General features: G+C 40.9%; 1 protein-coding gene and 1 long non-coding RNA gene across 3 annotated transcripts in view; one reads left to right on the top strand and one right to left on the bottom strand.

The window, feature by feature from the left end:
* Positions 1–5,531: 5,531 nt before the first annotated feature.
* On the bottom strand, positions 5,532–8,702 carry LOC310688772. Its single transcript, XR_014517167.1, has 3 exons — positions 8,606–8,702; positions 7,797–7,873; positions 5,532–5,606 (listed from the first exon to the last, which is right to left on the bottom strand). It is a non-coding gene; the product is annotated as an uncharacterized lncRNA (long non-coding RNA).
* Positions 8,628–23,673, top strand: part of TBCA (tubulin folding cofactor A) — a 31,675-nt gene continuing 16,629 nt past the window's right edge. Inside the window, exon 1 of one of the 2 annotated variants that reach the window (XM_083465562.1) lies at positions 8,628–9,069. In XM_083465562.1, the coding sequence (XP_083321688.1) occupies positions 8,840–9,069 (230 nt within the window). In that variant the 5' untranslated portion in view covers positions 8,628–8,839. The remainder of the gene's footprint in view (positions 9,070–23,673) is intronic. The other variant, XM_083465561.1, reaches the window with a different exon arrangement.

Raw genomic sequence — 23,673 nt, 5'->3', positions numbered from 1 at the left:
CCAAAATATAGTCCAGCCCCCCACAAGGTCTGAGGGACAGTGGAGCAGCCCCCTGCTGAAAAGGTTTGCTGACCCCTGCTTTAGGCAGCTGTTCACAGATCTGGGCCTTATGGAGCAGTTGCAGCAACAGTGGGGCACTTCCCCTCCTCTGATGGGTTGTGCACCCACAACCTGACACTTCTTCTGTAGGAAGTTGTCACTGCTTTTCCCTCTTCAAGCCCCTCCTGGTTCTACAAGATGGGTTGAGGGGAGAGGGAATCTACTGACCTGTTGCTTGCCTGAACCGTAGCTTATTCCTCCACCATATCCTGCATGCTTTCCTCCGCCTCAGACTGCTCTGACTGTCCCTCCTCCCCTAGCTCCTGCTTGCGGTTGGTGTGACACCCCATAAATCACTGGTCCCCACTCCTTGGCCACTCCCCTGGTCCCTTGCTCTCACAACACACTCTGGAGCCCTGCCAATTCTTGACATACTTTTGCATAGGCTAATTACATTGTGAAGTGGAATCCTAAAACTCCTTACTAAGAAGCAACTCTACAATTGTGTGGCTTCCTTATACACATCTTTCCACTTATTAGCTGAAATGTTTGGCTTCAACAGGTCAGTACAGTGGTACCTTGGTTCTTGAACTTAAGCTGTTCCGGGAGTCTGTTCGACTCCTGAAGGCGTTCAAAAACCAAGGCGTGGTTTCCAATTGGCTGCAGGAACTTCCTGCACTCAAGCGGAAGCCACAGAAGCTGCGTCAAATGTTTGGCTTCCAAAAACGTTCGCAAACCAGAACACTTGCTTCCAGGTTTGCGGTGTTCGGGAGCTGATTTGTTCAACAATTAAGCTGTTTGGGAACCAAGGTACCACTGTATGTTGATTCTAAGAGTTCTGATGCGTGTTACTTCTAGGACAGGAGATTGGATGGAATCCATGAAGGGATCAGGATAGTTAAACACACTTCATAAGGAGTTTAGAGAAAATATAAATGTATCTGCTGGCAGGTTAGTGAAGCTGGGTGGCCAGCAAGAACCCGTCTCTTCCACCCGCACTTTGGATTTATAACCATGGATTTGTTGGTTCCGTGTTTACTCTCTTGAACAGATATGAAGGATCTATTTTACCTGTTGAAGGCCAAAATTCTTATGGGGTAAAGTGTTGGAGGTTGCACACTGGCAGTTGGTGGATCTTTAACCAGTGGCAGGCAGCGTGCCACTCCATTCTCTCTCTCTATGCCACTCTTTACCTCCTTCATTGCCACCCCCATGAAACCAGAGAATTGCAGAGTTGGAAGGGATCTCGAGGGTCAACTAGTCCAACCCCCTGCAATGCAGGAAATCTTTTGTCAGCTAAAGGGGAATAAGATTGAGCAGCTTATGATGAGGCATCCTGAGGCCAGAATGAGGAGCCATTTTAGCAAAGCAATTTTTGTCCTAAAACAATGTTGTAGGACACAGCTGCCCTATAGAGCAGCACTCACCCCAAGGTCTGACCTCAGGGCCTTCCTTCTCCTATTCATGTAGTCTGACTTAAAACATTCATAGGATAGGCTGTCTCCTTTATTATGCAGTAATTTGGGTGGGATTTATGAAGGCTTAAAAAATTTCAACCATATTGCCATCTCACTTTACCCAATTATCATGCAGATTTTTATTCTAATGTCACTCTAATGATGTTTCAGGGGTCAGAGTGCCGCTTTTAGCTCTGCCACATCTTTAAAACTATTGTACTTTGTAAAGGATTTAAAATACTATGTAAAACATCTGCTATAAGAACAAAAGGCATAATCTTAAAAAAGGGTGCAACTTCTCTAGAAATATACATTTCTGCATTGTGGAGCAAACACTTCTGAGATTAATTCCAGTGTATTTTACAGTCTTAATCCTTGTTAGGTTCCTCTTGGTTGACCCTGAATAAAATCTAACTAGGGGTGACCAAAAAATATGTCCATCAACTTTGCTCATGCATTGCAACATAAAAACTGACTGGAGTCATTGACTACAGGTGAGAATGAGCAAAACTACCCAAGAAAAATATGCTGGTTTGTGGATGCTCATTCACTCCACTTTTGTCTGTCACCTTGATTTTCAGATTGGGCATTCATGGAGAAAAGGGATGTGAACTGAAAAAATAGTGTGTGTCTTTTATAAGACAGCATCATGTTATGTTTCTCCCTTTACAGAAATTTATGTTACACGGTATTAGACCATGGGCTAAGCTTAATGTAACATGATACATTAAAAACTGCACATCATGATTGCAATGTGTGTCAGAACAATGAATTGTTATATCAGATCTCCCTTCATCTGTGAGTAGGGCCCCTTTGTAAATCATCCACAAAGGGATGCATTTGCTCCTTAATGGGTGTGCATAAATCCCATTCTCTAGTGCTACCCTGCACCCTCTTCTAAGGGTTTGTCTCAACTGGAAACGTGCTAGGAAACAATAATGTTGATCCTTTATACCCACATTCATTGAAAGGGCAAAAATATCACCAGTCTTTTAACACAGGCATAACTTAATATACATATGCAGCCTGATACTACAGATAAAAACCTAGATTGAAGCCAATTTAGATGTTCTTTTATATGCCCTCCTAACCACGGGGGAGATGCCTATTTGTGATCCACTCCTTTGTGACTGATTTCAGGCTTATATGATCCAGCTTGCGGGCAGCAGTCAAGTGCAATGGTCTTTTCCTTGGAAGTGGCGTGTGTGCACGCATGCACGCACACACGCACACCCACACACCAGGAGCATTGTCAATTCCATTAAAAAGACTCACACAATTGGCTCCATCCTTGTAGTTGTGTCATTTAAGTGTTCTCCCACCTGTACATTAGCTGCTCATGGACAGGCTGTGAAAGTGTCTAAAGGACACCTGAATTCCCTGGAAATCAGCTATACACCAAACTTTGTGGTTTGCAGGTCAAAAATGGTTCCTGATGTGTAGCCAGAAGTCTTTTTCCCCTTTGAATAGGAGATACTCCCAACTCATGCCATATCATCTGATATACACTCCCTATTTGGGTTCCCTGCACCTTCAAGCCCTCCTGAACTTCTGTTCATGGAACTGTTATCCGTGCATGCATAATGGCTGTCTCAAATGTACACACCTCAGCTAAGCTGCAAAGTGAATGTAGCTTACATGTTCAAATCCATAAAAAGCTGGTTCAAGGGAAAATACTTTAAAAGTCAGCATTTCTCAAGGAACTACAAGACAAATTAGGATTGTGGCTAGCATTATGGTTTCAAACACCAGTGGTGGGAGTGTACTGGAGCCAGAATAAACAATGTTTATAAACAATAAACAACAATAAACAATATTTTCTCCTTTTGAGAAAATATGTATAGGGTTCCAGTGTAAATCACATAAGCTTTAAATAAAAGCTATACATAATTCATAATTTGTGCTTGTGGCATTGATAAATGCCACAGGCATTTAAAGTATACCATGAATAAACATTAAAATAAAAAATTCTTCTGGATGTGATTTCTTCCTTTCCAAATTTTCATTGCAATGTCTTGTTGGTAGTGGGAGCTGGAGAGGGGGAAGCCTTTTAGCAAGCACTTTAAACAAAAAATGTGAGCCGTCCAACCTAGAACACATTTATACTGTAAAGTACTCATATTTCAGTTAATTACGCTGAATTAAGTATTGGAGCTGAACTGGCTTCTGATCTGTTTACTGTATATACTAGCTTCCCTTTGAATAGCTTCCCTACAATATTCCCAAAACACACTGGGGGAAATGTTAATTAAAATGGTTAAGAATATGTTACAAACAAAGTGTTCAAAGGAGCACCCGACAGTTATGGAGGCTTGGGGAGCTATCTTAGGCACAAGAAGCCGGCGTAAAGCAAGCCAGGGTAAAGTTACACCAGAGCCAAACCCTATTAAGTGGGGGGCCCGCTGCTCTGCCTAAGCCTGGAAGAGGAAAAATAAGCCTTTAAAATAGTGTTCTATGCCCGAGTGCCACGCCAGATGACAAAATTGAATGGACATAGGATCAAGGCTAAGTCCCCGTACACCCACTTGTTAAGACCTACATCAGCCTTGACAGATTTAGTTCAGCCACCTGAGCAAGTTATGCTGGGATATTTTTGGTTGAGCCAGGGCTGGCAACATGAAGCTTGCTGAGCTCAGCTGAGCCGGAGATCCACTGTAATGCTGCATCCTCAATGGCTTATCCCAGTGGATCTTGAAATATGATTGCCCCCTAAGTGCCTACCTAAACGTTCATCTGGATGAAAGCGAAAATCTGGCTGCCCCATTGCCTGCAAACCTTAACTCCCAAATCATTGTGTTGCCTATGAATATTCTAATTACCAAAGCAGAAGTTGGAGAATACTGTATTTTTTGCTCTATAAGACTCACTTTTCCCCTCCTAAAAAGTAAGGGGAAATGTGTGTGCGTCTTATGGAGCGAATGCAGGCTGCACAGCTATCCCAGAAGCCAGAACAGCAAGAGGGATTGCTGCTTTAACTGTGCAGCGATCCATCTTGCTGTTCTGGCTTCTGAGACTCAGAATATTTTTTTTTCTTGTTTTCCTCCTCCAAAAACTGGTCTGGTGCGTCTTATAGAGCAAAAAATGCGGTACATATTTTGTTTTGTTCTGCAAGTGACATAAGCTTAAAATAAATATTATACACAATTCCTAATTAATTTGTAAGTGTCATTCATTAATATCTCAAGTATTCCATGACTATACACTTAAAAACAACAACCTGATACCAACAAAGGGGATAAGATCTGGGGGTGGAGAGTGAAAAGAGGTCCTAGAAAGCAGGGGAGATAAAATATTGAGAGGAGGGTGGGAGTAGAACACAGGGGCAGAAAGCAAGCAAGGTGCAGAGAAGCCAGCACTATCAGGGAATGTGGGTGTAGTTACTAGAGCATGAAGGGAAGGAGAAACAGGAGAGAAGGGGTATTTGGGAAAGGAGGAGCCAAGGAGGAAGGGAGACTTGGGAAGAACTTTATCTGCTGCATGTGAACAAGAAGGGAAAGGAAAAGTAAAAAACAAAGAAACAACAATAGCCACAAAGGATGTGTGACTTTATTTCACTTTCAATTTTCCCTTTGACGGATGCCTTGTACATAGCCCTGAAGGTCTGAACACATCATGTTGTTGTTTTTTAAATTCTCATAGATAAACCATAGCATATCTGACCCTACAATAACCCATCATAACTAATACATTTAAAGTGCATGGGAGGGCAGGAACCTGACACCTGCATCGTAACTTCTGTTATCCAGTACAAGTGGCCATAGGTTGTATTTAGAGGCAAGCTGTAAATTTATCACACTGTACTTTGATTCAGTAAAGAGTAGTTCATAGTAGGCTTCCAGTGACCTTGTGTAATTGTATCTCTTCATCTCTATATTTAACACAGAACCACATGGGATGTGAGCTGAGATTTCAGGAAAGTTCTTACTTTCACAACTTCTTCACATGCTTTCCTTGAACCAGAATAGATTCCTTTTACAGTTCCCACCCTTGGTTAAAACTTGTTCCAATGCTGAAGCAAGGGATACAGCTGCCATTCTATGCTGGTCTTTCATACTGCCAGGGAAGTCTTAAGTAGTTTGATCTTCTCTCTTTCATTGGCTTGGTTCACACCTAACACCAAGCTGTGGTTTATTTAAGTTGTACAATTTGCTTTTCCAAAGTTTACCTTACTTTCCAGCTACTCATTACAGTACCTGTATGTTTGGTGAGCATTTGTAGTGGGGTGGTCAAACAAACCATGGTAAAGGAAGGTTGCTGGCTTCAAACATAATACAAAGCTATATTTAAAACAAATCAAGGTTCATAAGCCAACAACAAACCATGACTACAGATCATGGTTTGTTGGCAGTAAATGAATCATAGTTAAGCTGCTGGGCTGTGTTCACTTATTATGCTAGCTAAACCATGATGATGGTTTAGTGTTATATGCTAATCAGTGTGAGTGCTTATTGGCTACCCCCTGCTATACTAGATAGGCAGGGCTCTTTTAATGTTCTTATGACTGTTTTCAGAATGCAGGTTTTAATTCAGTGGAAGATTTCTGGCAAAGTAGAGGAATACTAGACTATACTGTCATTTTGTCTTGTTGCCACTGAGAAAATAATATATTAAGGAGTATGTTAGTGTAATGTTTCCATGATTACTGACCTAGATGTTTCTGTAAGGAAAGCTCTGACTGAGCAGTGAAAGAAAGGCAGAGAAAAGGTGAACATAATTTCAATATAGATGGAAAAGACTGGAAGGTACAAACTGTGATGCTGTGCAGGTTTCACAATCATGATGGTTCCAAATTGTTATACAGGATAGGCAGGTAAGTAATATGTAGCAGTTTTATACTGCTTCAGAGCAAGGGTGAGAAGGAGGTAGATTGGAGTCTACTGGTAGATCACTGGATAATTTACAGTAGATTGACAATGGCTTCTGACTTCCAATCATTTAAGAAAAGCAACCACCAAAATGCCCCCCCCCCACTTATTTTAGGTTAGTGGAATCCTTGATTTGTAGTTCAGTATTAAGTTACAGATTTGTACTTGTATATACAGGTACTCCAGTATACACTTTGTGGAGTGTGGTCGGTAGTTAAACTGCTTGGGAGGATGAAAGACAATATATACTTTAAAAATAAATAAATAGCTTCCTGCCACCATTTTGCACTTGATTCCAGTTAGAACCAGTAAAAGAAAGAAAGAAAGAAAGAAAGAAAGAAAGAAAGAAAGAAAGAAAGAAAGAAAAGTATATCCTGTAAGCCTGAAGTCTGGCCATGCCTGTTTTAGAATATTCAAAGCATTTGTTACAACAATACTGTAAAGCAGAGAATTAAGCAAATTCATGGAATATAAAGTTATCAATGGATCTTAGTCATTAATGCTCCAAGAACAGAAGTAGCATGGTTCTGAACAACAAGGTGAAAGACTCTTGCCCTCATGTCCTTTTCAGTGGTGGCCTTACGCTTATGGGAAGCTTTCCCCATGGAGGCATACCCGGCACCATAGTTATCTAGTTTTAGGCACTGGCCCAAACCTTTTCTCTTTATATGGGCCTTTGGTCCTTAATTTGAAGGGCAACATTGTGGCCTGTTTTACTGAGGTGGGATTTGAAGTCCTGCCTTTTATTTGTATAGCTGTGCTTTTAGGCTTTCATAGTTGTTCTTAACTGTTTTTAATGCAAGTCACTTTGGGTCACTATGTGAGCAAAATGACATAATGATGAGATGGTGTCCTGTTTGTGGACTTCCTAGAGGCATCTGGTTGGTTCCTCTGGGAAAAAATTATGATGTACTACAGGGGCAGCCAGTGCAATGACTTCCAGAAGTAGTTGGACTGTAACCCCAATCATCCCTGGCTATATTGGCTGGGGCTGATGAGAGCTGATTTCAATGACATCTGAAGGGCAACTTGTTAGTTATCCCTGCTGTACTAAATATGGTTTGGTCTGATCCAGCAGTCTCCTCTTATGTTCTTACAATTTTCCTCCCCCAGAATATAAACACGGGGAAGTTTTACACACAATGCTTGCAAATCTTAAATCTAAACTACATCTGGCCAACTGCTTTCATGTAAGGCACCCAGCCAAGTCACACAAGTAATCCTGTTTTGCTCCTCTTCAAACAGGAGTTCTTCTGTAAACAGGAGTCCTACATGTCAGTTCATTTTCACTTTAAAGCCCTTCTCAGGCATTTTAATAATAAATCTTCTACATTATCTTCTTACTGAGGCATCAGCTTTACTGATACCTCTCTGGACATTTGATGGACTCTTGGGGTACTTCTAGATGGGGGTTTGTTGTGAAAGTGGGGCTCACCTTTTTCCAGCTTTCACACAACACTGGTGCCATCAGAATGCCATCCTGTATTTCTCCCCATTAAAGATGGCCTCAGCCTATTGTGAGCACAGGAAAGGTATAAGCTGGAAATATCATTTCCAAACACAAAGTGGTGGCTTTTGTAAGCAGAGGTCACTACAGATACAGAGTTTCTTATGAATGGATACCTGTTGCCTCATTCATTCAAGGTATTGTGCAATCCTACTGTTTGTGCCAACGTGCAACAGGATAAGTTGGCTCCCACATTAGCAGAGTACTGTACAGGAATGCTTTGCATAGTTGCAATCCTACACACATTACCTGGGAGCTAGTTTTACTGAACATAGTAGGAGTTACTTCCAAGTAAACATACACAGGATTGCATTGTGTGAGGCCTACTAGTGACTCACACAATTTCAGTGTGAATTGTCCAGGAATTAAAGTCTTAAGGAACTTGCAGTGGGTTTCTAAACTATTTGTATGAATGTAGCTTTGAGAATTTGGAAAAAATACCCGAGCAACAACAGTACACCTGAAGCATTTTGGATCCTGGTAAGGAATGAACTGACGCTTTTGGAATTGAAGCTGGATTCTCTCTTAAATCCTGGGTGTCTACTTATATTATGGAAGTAGAGTTCCGCATTATTTTATTAATACTGCTACAATTTTGTCATGGCGTTTGGCTAAAATGAACTTTTTTTTTAACGTGGTGTGTCAGAACCCTCACTGTGGGCGGCGATAAGGTTATTAACGTCAGAACATCACAAAGCATAACGGAAAACAAGAGAAAAAACAAGGGAAAGAGCTACGTTTGTATGGGGACTTTGTACCGTGAGGTGGCCTTTCAGGCACGCGCTGAATAACGCTCCTTCTCCTCCAGCCATAGCAAACTGCCATAGCAAATTTGTGGCGGAAAAAACCAGAGATTATAGCCTCTTTCCTCATCTATGGACATGACAGGACTTCAAGCAGCGAAACAGCTCCACTTATTTCCCGCCCTAAATTATGAACCCGTCCTTTAACTGTCCCCCCTATACACCCTAATGGTACAGTCCACTACGGGGCGGAGTTTACGCCGGGAGCGAGGCGGCGTTTCGCGCATGCGTACTTTTTGCGCGATCCGCTGGCCTCGCTGCGTAGCCGTTGTTGTCTTTTCGGTTGGCGTGCCGCTCCCGCCCCTGCCAACCGCCGCCGCCTCCACCACCCACAGAGCTCGCGCCATGGCAGACCCTCGCGTCCGGCAGATCAAAATTAAAACGGGCGTAGTGAAGCGGTGAGTATGCGAGGGTCTGGGCCTCGGCCACCTGGCGCGTCCCACAGCGGGCCGGGTCTGTGGAGCCTGGGACCGGGTGGTCAGTTGCCTTTGGCCAAAGGCTGAACGGCTGAGGTGGGGTAAGTGGCGGAGGAGGCGCACGTCCCTGAGGGAGCGCCTAGGTGCCTCACGTTGATGGACGTTAGTGCAAGGCCAGTGCTGTATAGACCTGTAAAGGGGTGTGTGTGTGAGAGAGAAAGTGTGCGTATGTGATATTTCGTTATTCATCCAAGGAACCCGGAAGAGCAACGTCCTCGGTCTGTTTGATTCCCGCAACGGCCTTGTGAGGTGGGTTAGGCGGGGAGTGACCATCCAGTGGGCTGGGTGGGATAATAATAATAATAATAATAATAATAATAATATAATAACAACAGTAATAATAATAATAATAATAATAATAATAATAATAATAATAATAAAATTTATACCCCGCCCATCGGGCTAGGTTTCCCCAGCCACTCTGAGCAGCTCCCAACAGAATATTAAAAACACGATGAAACACCAAACATTAAAAAATCTTCCCTGAACAGGGCTGCCTTCAGATGATGGAACCTGCATCACTCCATAATAACACAAGAGCCCCACTGGATCAGGCCAATGGCCCATCTAGTCCAGCACCCTGTTCCCACAGTGGCCAACCGCATGCTTATGGGAAACCTGGCTTTGGCCATTCTACTCCACTGCCCTCTTTCTCAGTATTGGTCTTGAGCTTAAGGCTCAGCCCCAGGAGTAAGGTTCTTAACGTAGGATAAACAGTAATGGCACTTATCTTATGAGTTGTTGTTTCTCCCCCCCCCTCTCCCCACCCTCTCATACACATAATCCTGCAGGTGTGTAGGATTAGGCGATATGGACTCTAGGTCAGTCTGTGGCTTCCAAGCAATTTTGATTCCTGGCAGTTTAGAAATGAAGCACTGCCTTAAATGCATATCTCTTAAGAGACGCAGCACAATGAGTATTTAAAAGCACTTCTCAGTGTGGCCAGATACCAAATGTTGTCAGCAGTATAGTGTGCAGATTTTAACTGAAAGAATGGTCCAAGTGCTTTTATTTCAAAACAAAACAAAACGAACTACAGTATATTTCTTAAAGATGGATGATTTAAATTGGGTTAATGGTTGTGTAGATGAATCAAAGGGCACAAGTTACCTCAAGGTGAGTAATCTGGGTTAAAGAAGGGTGTTGTGCAAGAACACTAGAGTGCTTGCAAGGAATGCTTAAGAATGCACATCTTGATCTGGATTACTTAACATGGTATAATGGCCATCCACCCCTGATTCTTGCTCACAATCACTACATCATGTGGCAAACATTCCTTCTTTTCTAATGACTTTTTACTTACATAGTCCTATATCATTGTAGCATCAAGGTATCATTTATATATTATCTAGTGATACACGTGTGAATTGGGTCTATCCTGATGCATACATTGATAGGTAGTTAGATTTATTATAGGGCTATTAGTCTAGATTGATTAATATTAGTATTGGTTAATATTAATCAATCTAGACTAATAATAGTCTAGATTAATATTGATTGCATGTGTCTAGGTAAATACTGGGGGAATTTAACAAGAGGCAATGTCATGTCTTCCCATTCAGAGTATCACAACTTCATAGAAAAGTAATGAACATTCACTGTTTTTGAAACCCTAATCTCAGTGGCAAAGAACAGAAATCACTGGCTGCAACTTCTTTTGTATGCTAGCAATTGGGTGGGTGGGTCAGTTCTTGAGATTTTAATCTAATAAACACAATTCTGAAATGTGGGAGACACTGATTAAGTTCTTGACTCATGCAGATCTCTCTGCCTTTGGTTCAGACTTTGTTTCCAGTTTGAGTCAACTTTCTGAAGACTGGCTTGGGCCCAGTCATGTAATTAAAATGTTTATGTAAAACCCAATGGCCAGTCTGCTGTCACAAGTACCTGTGAAAATGTACCTGTCTCCACTAAACCAACTTGATGCTGCTCAAGTAGCTTTGACAGCAAGAGAACAGCTAGCATTCTGTTAAGATTGCCACATGTCCTTTCATTTAAGAATAGAATTTGAGACCTATTAGAATACAATATATATCCTTTATTTCAGAAACCCAGAGCTTCAGAGCATTATATTAAACTTAGGCCAAATCCAGAAAAGTTTTTTGTTTTGATTTTAAAATACTTATTTGACACTCTTTTTAGAATGGCAACAGGTTGTGAACTGGGCTTCTAATTTCTGAGCAAAGTGTTTATTTAACATATTGTGTCTGATAAAATTACAAGTGGAGACCTGCAGCAAAAAGTTAACCCCAGCCCTTGACAGGAATGTTCTTCATTGGGATGCCAACTAGCCTGAAATAGGAGCCTTATAATGCTGTCTTCATCCCACAAGGGTAAAAGTTTCAAGATATGGCTTAGGACATTTTTTTTTAATCCAACCATCTTGAAACCTTTGTCCACTGTCCTACATAATACTGGTCTCAAACCTGAGTGCCTTATATACAGTAGGAATAGGGTGTGAACAGTGAATATATGTTCTTTTTTCTTACCTTCCTGTGTAGTTTAGGAGCCAGAGGTTTTTCTCCTCATGAAGCACATACACTGCACTCTCCTCTCCCTTCAAGATACTGTTAATATAAGGGTGAAGAACCTTGGGCTTGGGTCTCTCTCTGTGTGTGACTGTGGTCCTCCATCCCTTTAGCATTTTCTGTAGCCCCACACACTTTACCACCCTGTTCTCTACTCTCTTTAAGTGCTTTTGCTTGACTGAAATATGTCCTTGTATTGTGATTGCTTCTTGCTTGCTTGGATGAGGAGATGGGAGGGTTGGTAGAAACCTGACTTCTGCATGACTGGAATGTGGCCTACTGTATAAAGTGAGCTGCCTGATATGTGACCAGGTCCAGCATCCACACTTTTATTTCCTGATGAGATCAGCAAAATTGAAATAAATGCAATATTTATTTTCATATCAAATCTAAACTTATGTATTGCTTTAACATAAAATACATCAATAATAGCTTTGCATTAAAAATGTATTTTTAATTGTATTTTTAAAAGATTTCATGATCTTCACAAAACTAATTTGAGAAGCTGGTATTAGTTCACCATTCTTTTTCTAGACTGGTAAAAAGTGGCTAAGTAATTTTCTTAATGCTCAAGAGTTTGTGTGTCTGGTGGGACAATGATTGAATTTTGAAACATTTTGAGAAGTGCAGTTCTATTCATAACTACTTGGAATTAAATCCCCTGGTGGTTCACTTCAAAGTAAGTGTAAATAGGATTTGCAAGTTCAGTCTGAGAACTTCTGATAGTTCTTGCATATCTAATATAGGGTGACAATAAAACCACCACCACAAATCACAGAACACATATTTCAATTTGAGGGTTGATTTGAGGTGCATTGGATTCATTATTTTGTACCTTGACAGTGCTGAAAAGCACCATATCTGTGATTTCTACTTTTCAGTCAGTGGAGACAGTAGTCATCTGCAATCTGATGGTGGAAAGTAGGGTGGGGACATATGAAAAATTATGCAACTGAAAGGGGTTCCACTTTACTGGCTTGGGGAGTATTTGTGAGTGTTCACATGATAAACTTCTCTCTCATATTCTGTCCTCTTCCCCCCACCCCCTGAGTCTTGAGTTGCCAATCAGAACCTTAAGAAACACAGAGCTGAAAGAGGAAATGGGAATGAGTGCCACTCTTCCAACACTCACCTTCAGATTTATGTACTTTTCAAGGAAGGAAAAGATAGCCACCTTCTTCTTTGGTGATCACTTGTAGCTGAGTAAGATTGGCTTCCATGAACACTGTCTTAACAGTAAGTCCGTAAGTGACTGTGGAGGCCAATTCTGGATCCACATGTCTTTTCATGGTGGGGACATAAGTTTCCAGGCGAGAGTAGATCATGGTGAAGGTTTGCCAAACGTGCCTTCCTCTTGGCACGTTTCTCCCTTTCGTCCTGAGTTGGAGTTGAGCCTGTGTTTCCCAGTTGTCGGCGTTTATGCTGCATTTTTTTAGATTTGCCTTGAGAGAGTCTTTAAACCTCTTTTGTTGACCACCAGCATTACGCTTTCCATTTTGAAGTTCGGAATAGAGTAGTTGCTTTGGATGATGATAATCAGGCATCTGAACAACATGACCAGTTCAACGAAGTTGATGTTGCAGAATCATTGCTTCAACAATGGTGATCTTTGCTTCTTCCAGTACACTGGCATTAGTTTGCCTGTCTTCCCAAGTGATGTGTAAAAATTTTCGGAGACACCGTTGATGGAATCTTTTGAGGAGTTGGAGATGGTATTTATAAGTGGTCCTTGTTTCACAAGCTTCCAGTAAGGTTGGTAGTACAATAGATTTGTAAACAAGCATTTTGATTTCCCTGTGAATGTCCCGGTCCTCAAACACTCTGCAATTGGAAGAAAGCTGCACTTGCAGAGCTCAGGTGATGCTGGATTTTGGCATCAATGTCGGTCCTTGTGGAAAAAGATAGCTGCCCAGGTAGGAGAAGTGATCAGCACTTTCCAACGTTACACCATTGAGTTGGATTTGTGGTGCTGCAGAGGGGTTGTTTTGTGTTTGTTGGTGCAGCACTTTGGTTTTTTGGATGTTGAGCAATAGGCCAAGTTTTTCGTAAGCTGCTGCAAAGATATTTAGGATGGTTTGGAGGTCATAATCTGAGTGTGCCCACACTACATTGTCATCAGCATACTGAAGCTCTATGATGGAAGTTATGGTGACCTTACTCTTTGCTTTCAGCCTAAACAGCTTTCCATCTGTTTGATACCTGATTTCTACCCCAGTGGGGAGTTTCCCTTCAATAATGTGTAGGATCATGGCTATGAAAATAATAGAGTTGGGGCAATAACACAACCCTGTTCAATACCTGATCCCACTGTGAATCGTTTGCTTTGATAGCCATTGTTATCTGCAATTGTTGCTGTCATATTATCATGGAGGAGCGAAGGTTGTTTACAAATTTATCTAGGCAGCTGATTTTCAGAAGGACAGTCCACAGGGCATTATGATTTACAGTGTTGAAGGCCTTAGTCAGGTCAATAAATGCTATATACAGGGGATGGTTTTGCTCTCTGCATTTTTCTTGAACAGTCAAGCAGTGAAAATCATATCCACTGTCCCCCTAGAAGGTTGAAAACCATTTTGGGATTCAGGAAGGATAGCCTCGGATATAGTTAGGAGACTATTTGCTAAGATCTTTGCAAGAATTTTTCTGGTTGCAGCTAATAAAGAGATGCCTCAATAGTTTCCACAATCCATTCTGTCACCTTTTTAAAAAAAAGGTTGATAATTTTGGCATCCCTAAAGTCTGCTGGGATCTCCTCTTTCTCCCAGATTTTTTTGATGAGCTTGTGAAGTTGTTGTGTAAGTTCAATTCCACCCACTTTAAAGACTTCGGCAGGTATTCCATAAGGTCCACTGGCTTTGTTGTTTTTCATTTGGTTAATACCTGTACACAACTCTCAGATTTGGAGATACTGCAAGCTCATCTCTAATTTGTTTTTTTGGATTTTTTGAGAAGTTAAGGAGATGTTTGTAATGTTCTTTCCAGCGCAGTGCAATAGCTTCTTTATCTTTTAGAAGTGTGGTACTGTCTGTTGAGCGTAGGGGGCATATGCCATGATTTATTGGCCCATAGATGGTCTTTGTGGCTTTAAAGAAACTATGTGTATCATGAGTGTCAGCTAAGTGCTGGTCTCTTGAGCTTTTTTTTATCCACCAGGTGTTCTTTAGTTCTCTGGTTCTTCTTTGAACCTCAGCCTTAATGTTGGCATAGGATTTTTTCTTAGTGGTTCAGTTTCTATCTCTTTGCCAGATCTGAGAGGCCTTCCTTTTCTTTTCAATAATGTGTTCAGTCTCAATCTCACTATCATTTTCAGGGAACTCCAAAAGCAGATGGTCCTTAAGAGTCATTTGGAGGCAATCCCGCTCAATAGGATCTTGAAGGGCTTGAGTGTTCATTTTGTGCCTTGGTTTCCTTCCTTGAAGCCTGCATTAAGGTATAATCTTGATAGCCATCGTGGAACATATTAATCAGTGATCTTTCCAGCGGTTGTTGTCACTCGTCATAGCTCTGGTAAGGAGCACATCATGGCGATCTTCAGCTCGGACAATTATGTAGTCTAAGAGGTGTCAGTGGCAATGCGACATTCCGTTTTGGCGATTATCTGCCAGAGTAGAAGCAACAACAGAGAATTTGCTATTTCTCATTGTGTGAAAGAGCACTGAGTTTCAACCACCAGTTACCTGGGAGTACTGAGCCGAAGGGAGGTACAGTCTGGCCTCTGCCACCAGCCAGATGACCTATGGGCTACTGGGAGGCTATGCCCTCTTTCAGGAGATCATCATGGTAAGGGGCATACGAACCTGGTTCCATCCATCAGCTAGTGAAAGAGCACCTGCTCCAATGCTTGCTTGCTTTTTCATTCCCTTATCTTTTTGTATCATGTCTATTAGATTGTGAGTCTGCTGGCAAGGGCTGCCTAATCTCTGGATGTGCAGTATGTGGGGCAGTTTGCCACCCTATTAGTGTTAAAAAATAATAAAGGCCTTGGTGAGCTTGAGGCTGAGTGCACTCTTGCCATCTCTCTAGTACAGATACTTGTCTGTCTTTAAAACACACATGCAACAAAGTGGCAAACATCAGTAGAGCTAGCACCCCTCCTAAAATTTAACAAACATTTTAAAAATAACTAGTTTAAATTTGATTTCATTCACTTTTAGAAGTCTCTGTGTGTTCTTCCACAGTGCTAGACTGCACACATACTTCAGGTGTTTTTGTGTGCGTAAAGGGTAAATTTCAGTACAGCAGCCACAAAGTTATCCTTCACCCATATCTGAACCAGATATTACATTATTGTTATTGAAGGGGCATTTGAACCTCTAGTATGCAGATGCTAATAATAATAATAATAATGATAATAATAATAATAATTTTATTACGGCCATAGGCCCATACAGATAAAAACAAGACATAAATAACAGCTTGTGCATGTGGGAAAATGCAGATGCTAAATTGTGATTGAGACATATATTCACAGATTGTCTTCATAAGTCTCATAGCTAGCCTTTGTTAAAAGTTACCTATGTACAGTAACTGCAATTATTGTAATATTTTTGCTAGGCTGACATAAAAGCTGTTGACTCTATTTGAATCTGCCTTAGCTAAATTCAAGCTTAAGCAATATATGTGCAAATAAATGAATTTTCTGAAATGGTTATTCTTTAGCTGTTTCAAAATTGTAGTGGCTTTAAAAACTGCTGTGAACACAGTATGTTGGGGCATGTGAAAATAGCACTGACATTTGCCCATAGTTTCCCTCTGATTAAATGAAAGTGACACCAGTAGATTAGAATGAGACTAAGACAATTCACATTGCAATTGTGTTAGTTTAACTTTAACAATCTTTTAACACTCTTGTTTAAATGTAGCTGACATACCATAATTACAAATCTACAAGCCTTGATTATAGAATTTTGCATCATGAACCTATGGGAGAAGTGTATTGATTTTTTGGTAAGGCAGTCCTTTTTAGAAACCACCTTTCCAAAACTGTTGAATCTTCCCAAGTTTGTTCTCTTGCCTGTGGCTCTGACACATTGCTACTGTTTTATAAGCAACCATAGCGCCAAGTTTGACATAGCTTGTTAATATTTTATTTTGGTTTTTAAAAAGTACAAGCTCTTTAAAAAGCCTGAATAAAATGACTTTCCTAATCTGAAACAATTTACTGAACACTAATAGTTGGTGAAAATAGATGCTGTAGCCCTCAATATTCAGCAGAAACCATATGTTAACCTTACGTTGGAGCCACCATGACTCTTAAGCATCCTCCCCTATTTTGGTATTTAGAAGGCCTGCGTAAGGAATGTGTTGCGCACAGTAGGGTTCCAACCAGGCACCTGTATTGCTGTTTTGGTTGAGGAACACTGTTTCTTCCCTCCCTTACTGTCATAAAGTTACAGTTGCAGGTAGTGATTGATACGTGTTTGGTGAATATAACAGCTGCTACAGTGGTACCTCGGGTTAACTACTTAATTCGTTCCGGAGGTCCGTACTTAACCTCAAACTGTTCTTAACCTGAAGGACCATTTAGCTAATGGGGCCTCCTGCTGCTGCCACGCCGCCGCAGCATGATTTCTGTTCTCATCCTGAAGCAAAGTTCTTAACCTGAAGCACTATTTCTGGGTTAGCGGAGTCTGTAACCTGAAGCGTGTGTAACCTGAAGTGTATGTAACCCGAGGTACCACGGTATTTGGGATTTGAAATACACGAACAGCAACTGAATAGGTGTAAGAAAAACCAGTGATAGAGTTGTTAGCATCCATCTGTCTCGAGACAGAGGAGTGTCCCTCTGAAGTGTCCTCTCCAAGGTACAAGCCTAGGTAGTGTGTATGGAGATCCTGGGCTGCCCAGACAGCAAGACCTCCCCTTGTTGGACCCCCCCCCCCGTTGGCCCCTTGGGGACTTTTTAAAATGGTTGTAAGGACATGGTTAGCCAGCTGGGTCATCAGGTTCCAAATTTATCACACACTTCCAAGTTGCTTTGTTATGGAGCTTGCATCCCAGCAGCAGGTGACTGCCTATCTCCAGCAAGGGTGGAGAACCTTTCTTCTGTCGTGGTCCTCCTTTCCTCAGGTGTAGTATGTTGGGAGCCTGTATGACACCAGCAGTAGGCAGGGCTAAAGTGGATGGAGTTTGCAGGATTCTGCAGCTTTCTCTCTCTCCCCCTCCCCACTCCATTTCTGTTTTTTCTTTCCCACTTTCTGTCCTCCCTCACGGCGTCTTCCCCTGCCCCTACTAGACCACTGCAAAGTTGGTTCCCCCGAGGTTCACCCTGTAGCAAGCAGTTACATGTTTTTTTCCCTCAAAGAGGAAGAAATTCCAGAGGAGTGGTCTAGAGAGCAAAAAGTGGGCTTTCAATAACCATAGGGTAGCTTGATTTTTTTCTGGGAGCCTCCTAGGCTATAAATTCCTCATCACTAACCTACAGAACCTGTGCTGTGGAATTCTTAGAAGGTAAAATTTTATAACAAACTGACTAGTTGCTTTGTTATATGGTATCTATCTCTGTGTTGTTGTTTTTAAAAGCCTGCTATCATATTCACAACATGAAATCTAGACAACGGGGGGAATTCTTACCCTCTGCAGTTCAAAGAAAAGTAATATTGTCATATAAACAGGACAACCGAAATTTTGATCTCACTAGCCCACTCCAACCCCCCTGCTGGTGTCTACCTACCATTTCCTGCCTCCCACTTAGCCTATGGGATTCTGCCTTCTTAGTATTCATCCAAACAACCCAATATTCAGCTAACTGGAGGATTTCTTAAATTGGATTTTTAAAGTTAGATATTGATGAGTTCAGTGATTTATATTTTATGAATTTAATAGATTTTTATGCACTGCTGAAGTTTAATGATTGCATATTTTTAATCCTTAAATTAGAAAATTTCTAAATACTTGAATGATCAAACTGACAATTGAGCAAGCATTTCTATGGGTCTAGATTTTTCTGTTCCTCATTCAGGTTACAAATTGATTACCTATCAACCCTTCCAATCAATTAATTGCTTTGGGTTCCTAAAGCAATTGTTTTCTTTCTCTCTAGGGAGTTCTGATTTTTGTCTTAAGTAGAAGATGTCATCTATTTACACTAGCAATTTTTATGCAAGTAATTTGTGTCCCTTGCAGAACTGATTTAATGTTATACTTATAAGATACCTTGTGAAGGTTATGCTCATACTTTTTCTTATCTTGTTTGTGTTAATAGACCTCAAGGAAATAAAAAATGTGTATGTTTTTATATTGTAAACCGCCCTGTGATCCTCTGATGAAAGGTGGTATAGAAATTTAATTAATAACAACAATATTATGTTTTGAGCCTGAAACTTTCCTATAAACTACCCTCTAATAACTGACATTAACTATAATAGATCTAATTTCATTCCATTAAAATGTTTTAAATTCAATTGAATTTTCAAAATATGACTTGTATGTGAGTAAATTGTGAAGAGAAATAATTGCTAAAAGAAAGGTAAAATAAATATGGTAGTTTCTGTTAGTGGTGCAGCTTTGATGTAGTCCTGTTGGAGTCACTGACAGAACTTTTGAATAATTGCTTTGAGGGTTGCAACATAGACTATTTTTCTGACCACATGTGAATTCCAGATCTTTTTATGTGAGTTTTGTTGGCTTGCATCACTTGCACCAAATTTCACTCTACAGTGGTACCTCGGGTTAAGAACTTAATTCGTTCTGGAGGTCTTTTCTTAATCTGAAACTGTTCTTAACCTGAGGTACCACTTTAGCTAATGGGGCCTCCTGCTGCTGCAGCGCCGCCACCGCGTGATTTCTGTTCTAATCCTGAAGCAAAGTTCTTAACCCGAGGTACTATTTCTGAATTAGTGGAGTCTGTAACCTGAAGTGTCTGTAACCCGAGGTACCACTGTAATTGCAAGTGTCATGGGAAAACCAGTTTAGGGTAGAATACAGTCAAGTGCTCCTGAGAACTGGGTTATTTATCTGCGTTCAATGCCAAAACAGCAATACTCAGCTTGCATATATTTTATAATTTGGTGTTTCACAGTCATGTATTTATAATTTAGAAAATTATAAATTTAGTTAAACTAAACAGAGCTTTACCTAAATAAGCTTATATCCTAGGGAGATATGCTATATATTTTTTTAAAAATGAAAATTTCTGTTTGTTTGGGATAAACTGGCACACTTACTGCCCAGTTGGTTATATGATCCATCTAGGTAGCTGTGTGCTTAAGGACTTCCCCTTTGCCAGCTGTGAAAGGGGAACGAGCTGCATAGAGCTCCATCTGCCATTATTGGCAATGTGAACCTTGTTGTGCATCTGAGGTTCTGGATCGCAGCCTTTGACTTTGAGATGGCTGGCTAGATTGCAACTGTTGAAGCTTTCATTAATAATGTGGCTTAATCAAAGCTCTGAGATTGCATATATATATGCGCAAAGTCAGATATTTCTGAATTGGCATATGGCTGTTTTTAAGTTCTTAAGGGTGGCAAAACAAAAACTCTATATATTTCATTTAGTAAACAACTTGAATATTCAACTATAATGTAATAAGTATGACTAGTCTGTTTTTGTTTTTGTTTTTAAATTGTATCATAAGGTGAGATACAATTCTTCTTAATAAAAACTACAGTGGTACCTTGGGTTAACTACTTAATTCGTTCCAGAGGTCCATTCTTAACCTGAAACTGTTCTTAACCTGAAGCACCACTTTAGCTAATGGGGCCTCCCGCTGCTGCAGTGCCGCCACCGTGTGATTTCTGTTCTCATCCTGAAGCAAAGTTCTTAACCCAAGGTACTATTTCTGGGTTAGCGGAGTCTGTAACCTGAAGCGTATGTAACCTGAAGCGTATGTAACCTGAGGTACCACTGTAATCAAGAATATAATATTGTTTATTTATACATAAAATGTATAGCCTGCCTACTTTTCAGTGCCATCATGTTTGAAGATAAAACTACCGTATTTTTTGCACCATAACACTCACTTTTTTCCTCCTAGAAAGTAAGGGGAAATGTCTGTGTGTGTTATGGAGGGAATGCCTACGGGTGGCAGGCCTACGGATTTTCCTCCTCTAAAAACTATGTGTGTGTTATGGTCAAGTGCGTGTTATAGAGCGAAAAATACGGTAGATGCTTTTGTGGTGAGCCTCAGCTTCTTCTGGACTCTCCTTTGATTCTTTCTTCTTCCCATGTTCTTTTCAGCCATAGTTTTAAGAAAAATCTGTGAGATAGTTAAAAGTACCTTTGTTTGATGCAAGATTTCCCATCTATGTGAAAGGAAGCTTAAAAGTTTTATCATAACATTTGTTCAGGGATAAAAGCAATTTGGATTTTGGTGAGCTAATATATTGGTGAAATTACCTCTGTGTGCTCATTTCAGCACACTCATAATCTGCTTAACCATCCTAAATATTTGCAAAATAGGGATTATTACAAAGATCCTGTAAACTTTTAGGTAAAAGGTAAAGGGATCCCTGACTGTTAGGTCCAGTCACGGACGACTCTGGGGTTGCGGCGCTCATCTTGCTTTACTGGCCAAGGGAGCCAGCGTACAGCCTCTGGGTCATGTGGCCAGCATGACTAAGCCGCTTCCGGCGAACCAGAGCAGCGCATGGGAACGCCATTTACCTTCCCGCCAGAGCGGTACCTATTTATCTACTTGCACTGTGTGCTTTCGAACTGCTAGGTTGGCAGGAGCTGGGACCAAGCAATGGGACCTCCAGAACGAATTAAGTTCTTAACCCAAGGTATCACTGTACTGAAGCTGTCATTGAAGGTGTGGTTGAACTGTGTTTGGAGTTTTGTAGAGACAGGCACAAACACACAACAAAAAACTCAAAGTGTGTTAACTCTAGATGGAATGAATGAAATCAGGTAAATGGATATTTAGGGTTTTTATAGCTTGTGTTGATTAAATCTTTCTATGAATCAGAGTCCTTATGAGGGACTCTATACACTGAGGTGCACAGTTTGTAGGCCCATCAGGGGCCAAACAGTTTGTCCTACTGAATTAATTCAGCATGTTTGCAGTAGATATAGTTATAATGCTTTGTGTAGAGCTCCATCAGTTTTTCTTGACACGTATTCTTCTAATGATATTTACAGTCCAGTATAATGTTGCAGGAAAAATAGGAGCAGATTGAAGCCAGATGTGTATTTCTTTTTATACAAAGTGTCCTGGGAATTTAATAGAAGGGCAGTGTAAATATGGCTACAATAAAGATGTTACATATTTCTGGTGTACTGTAGGCTGCAGGGGAGACAAAACTTCCCTAGATCATTGTTACTCTGTATCTAGAGGATAAATTCCCCTGAGCAAATTTTGTAGTAATTTTATTTTATTACGAGCTTGTAAATAACCAGTTACAAGCTTGCACCAGCAGTGATCAGCATGGAACCAAAAATGTTGGCTGCCCTTGGTAGCCACTCATAATTTACTTTTGTTAGAACCCTTTCCCTGCAATACATGTTTGCTTGGAAATAAATTCCATTATGTTCATTGGAACTTAATCCTAGGTCAGTGTGCGTGGTTTGTAGCTGCAGTTCTTGCTTCCCTTCCCTACAAGGAGGTGTTTGTTTTGACTGTGGTTTGTGACTATACTGTGTCAGAGGGAACGATAAGGACTTGCATATGGGGTAAATATACAGTACTGCAAGCACCTGCACCAGCCAAACAGCTAGCCTCAACTTTCTCCTCCTGACTTGGAGAGAAACATTGGACGCATTCTGGTGACAGGCAGTTCAGGTTCTTGATGTGCCTTTGTCACCTGTGTCCAAAATAGCTTAATTACACCCTGTAGCTTGGAGCTGGTTAGAGGATGGCAATCTTTTCTGTCACTGTGCTGAGGTTTCTGAAACTCAGTACAGTTATAGTTGATGACCCCATCCTGTCCCCAGCTCAGAGCTAGAAAGGAAAGGTTGGAGTTCCATTATCTACCCTCATCTGACACACTTGCAATGGGAATGTGGCTCTCTAGTGCTTAAGGACTGTATTTAGCCTTTCAGTTCCTCTTGGAACAATATTTACAGTAGGCATTTACAGCACTTGTATTTCATCCCAACTTACATAAATTGGGAAGGTCTTGGTACTTTTACAACATCAGCATGCCATAAATTACTAATATTGAGTGTGCATCCACAGGTAGGCCAGTAATTATTATTTTCTTGGCTACATATCAGTGCACACATACCCTTTCCTGCAGTTGTTCCCACTCAAAAGGAGAATTATGGAAATTAAGTATACATGCTTTCTGTTGTATTCATAAATGCCCTATGTTGCACTGTCACTTACGATATAACTATAAATCATTTTTAAGGAGAGACTCTGTCTCAGTGATAGAAAGCATGTATTCCATCCAAAAGTATTTCAGTTCAATCCCAAGTCTTTATAGCTATTAGTACCAACCAAAAAGTCATAGAAATGTTGCAAGCTTTCTCCAGAGCTCTTCATCTACCAAGATGTTAAACAAAGTATAGTGGGGGTGAGGAAAGTAAAAGGTGCAGAAACAAGGGTCAATATTGTAGCTATGACATCACATTGTAGACTTTTTTCCAGTATGGAGATCATATGCTGTGTAAGTCCCAGGTGCTATGATACCAGGCTATACACACCTAGGATTCTGGGAGGATGAAGTAATGGCTGCTTTTCCCATTGAGAAAATAAAGCCTAGCCTGTGACCCATATCACCACCTTGAACATAAGAAAAGCCCTGCTGGATCAGGCCAAAGTCCTGTTTGGTTCAGCATCCTGTTCTCACAGTGACCAACCAGTTGCCTCTTGGAAACCCAAAAGCAGGTCTCGTGTGCAAACACACTCTCCCTGCTTGTGATTCCCAGCAACTTAGAGCTGAGTATGCAAAGCTGACCTTATGGCTACAACACTGAGCCTTTTTTTTTTTACTCCCCGCCCCCCCATCTCACCACACCCTACTTTATTTATTTCTTGCATCTCTGATGAAGTGTTCTAGAGAACTCAAAAGCTTGCCACATTTTTTGTGAGTTGATTAGTCCTAATAAAAGTGT

This window comes from Podarcis liolepis (assembly GCF_965112155.1).
Source record: "Podarcis liolepis genome assembly, chromosome: 11".
NCBI classification, from domain to species: domain Eukaryota; kingdom Metazoa; phylum Chordata; class Lepidosauria; order Squamata; family Lacertidae; genus Podarcis; species Podarcis liolepis.
The sequence above is the reverse complement of the archived record's forward strand: the minus strand, read 5'-3'. Positions and strand labels throughout refer to the sequence as shown.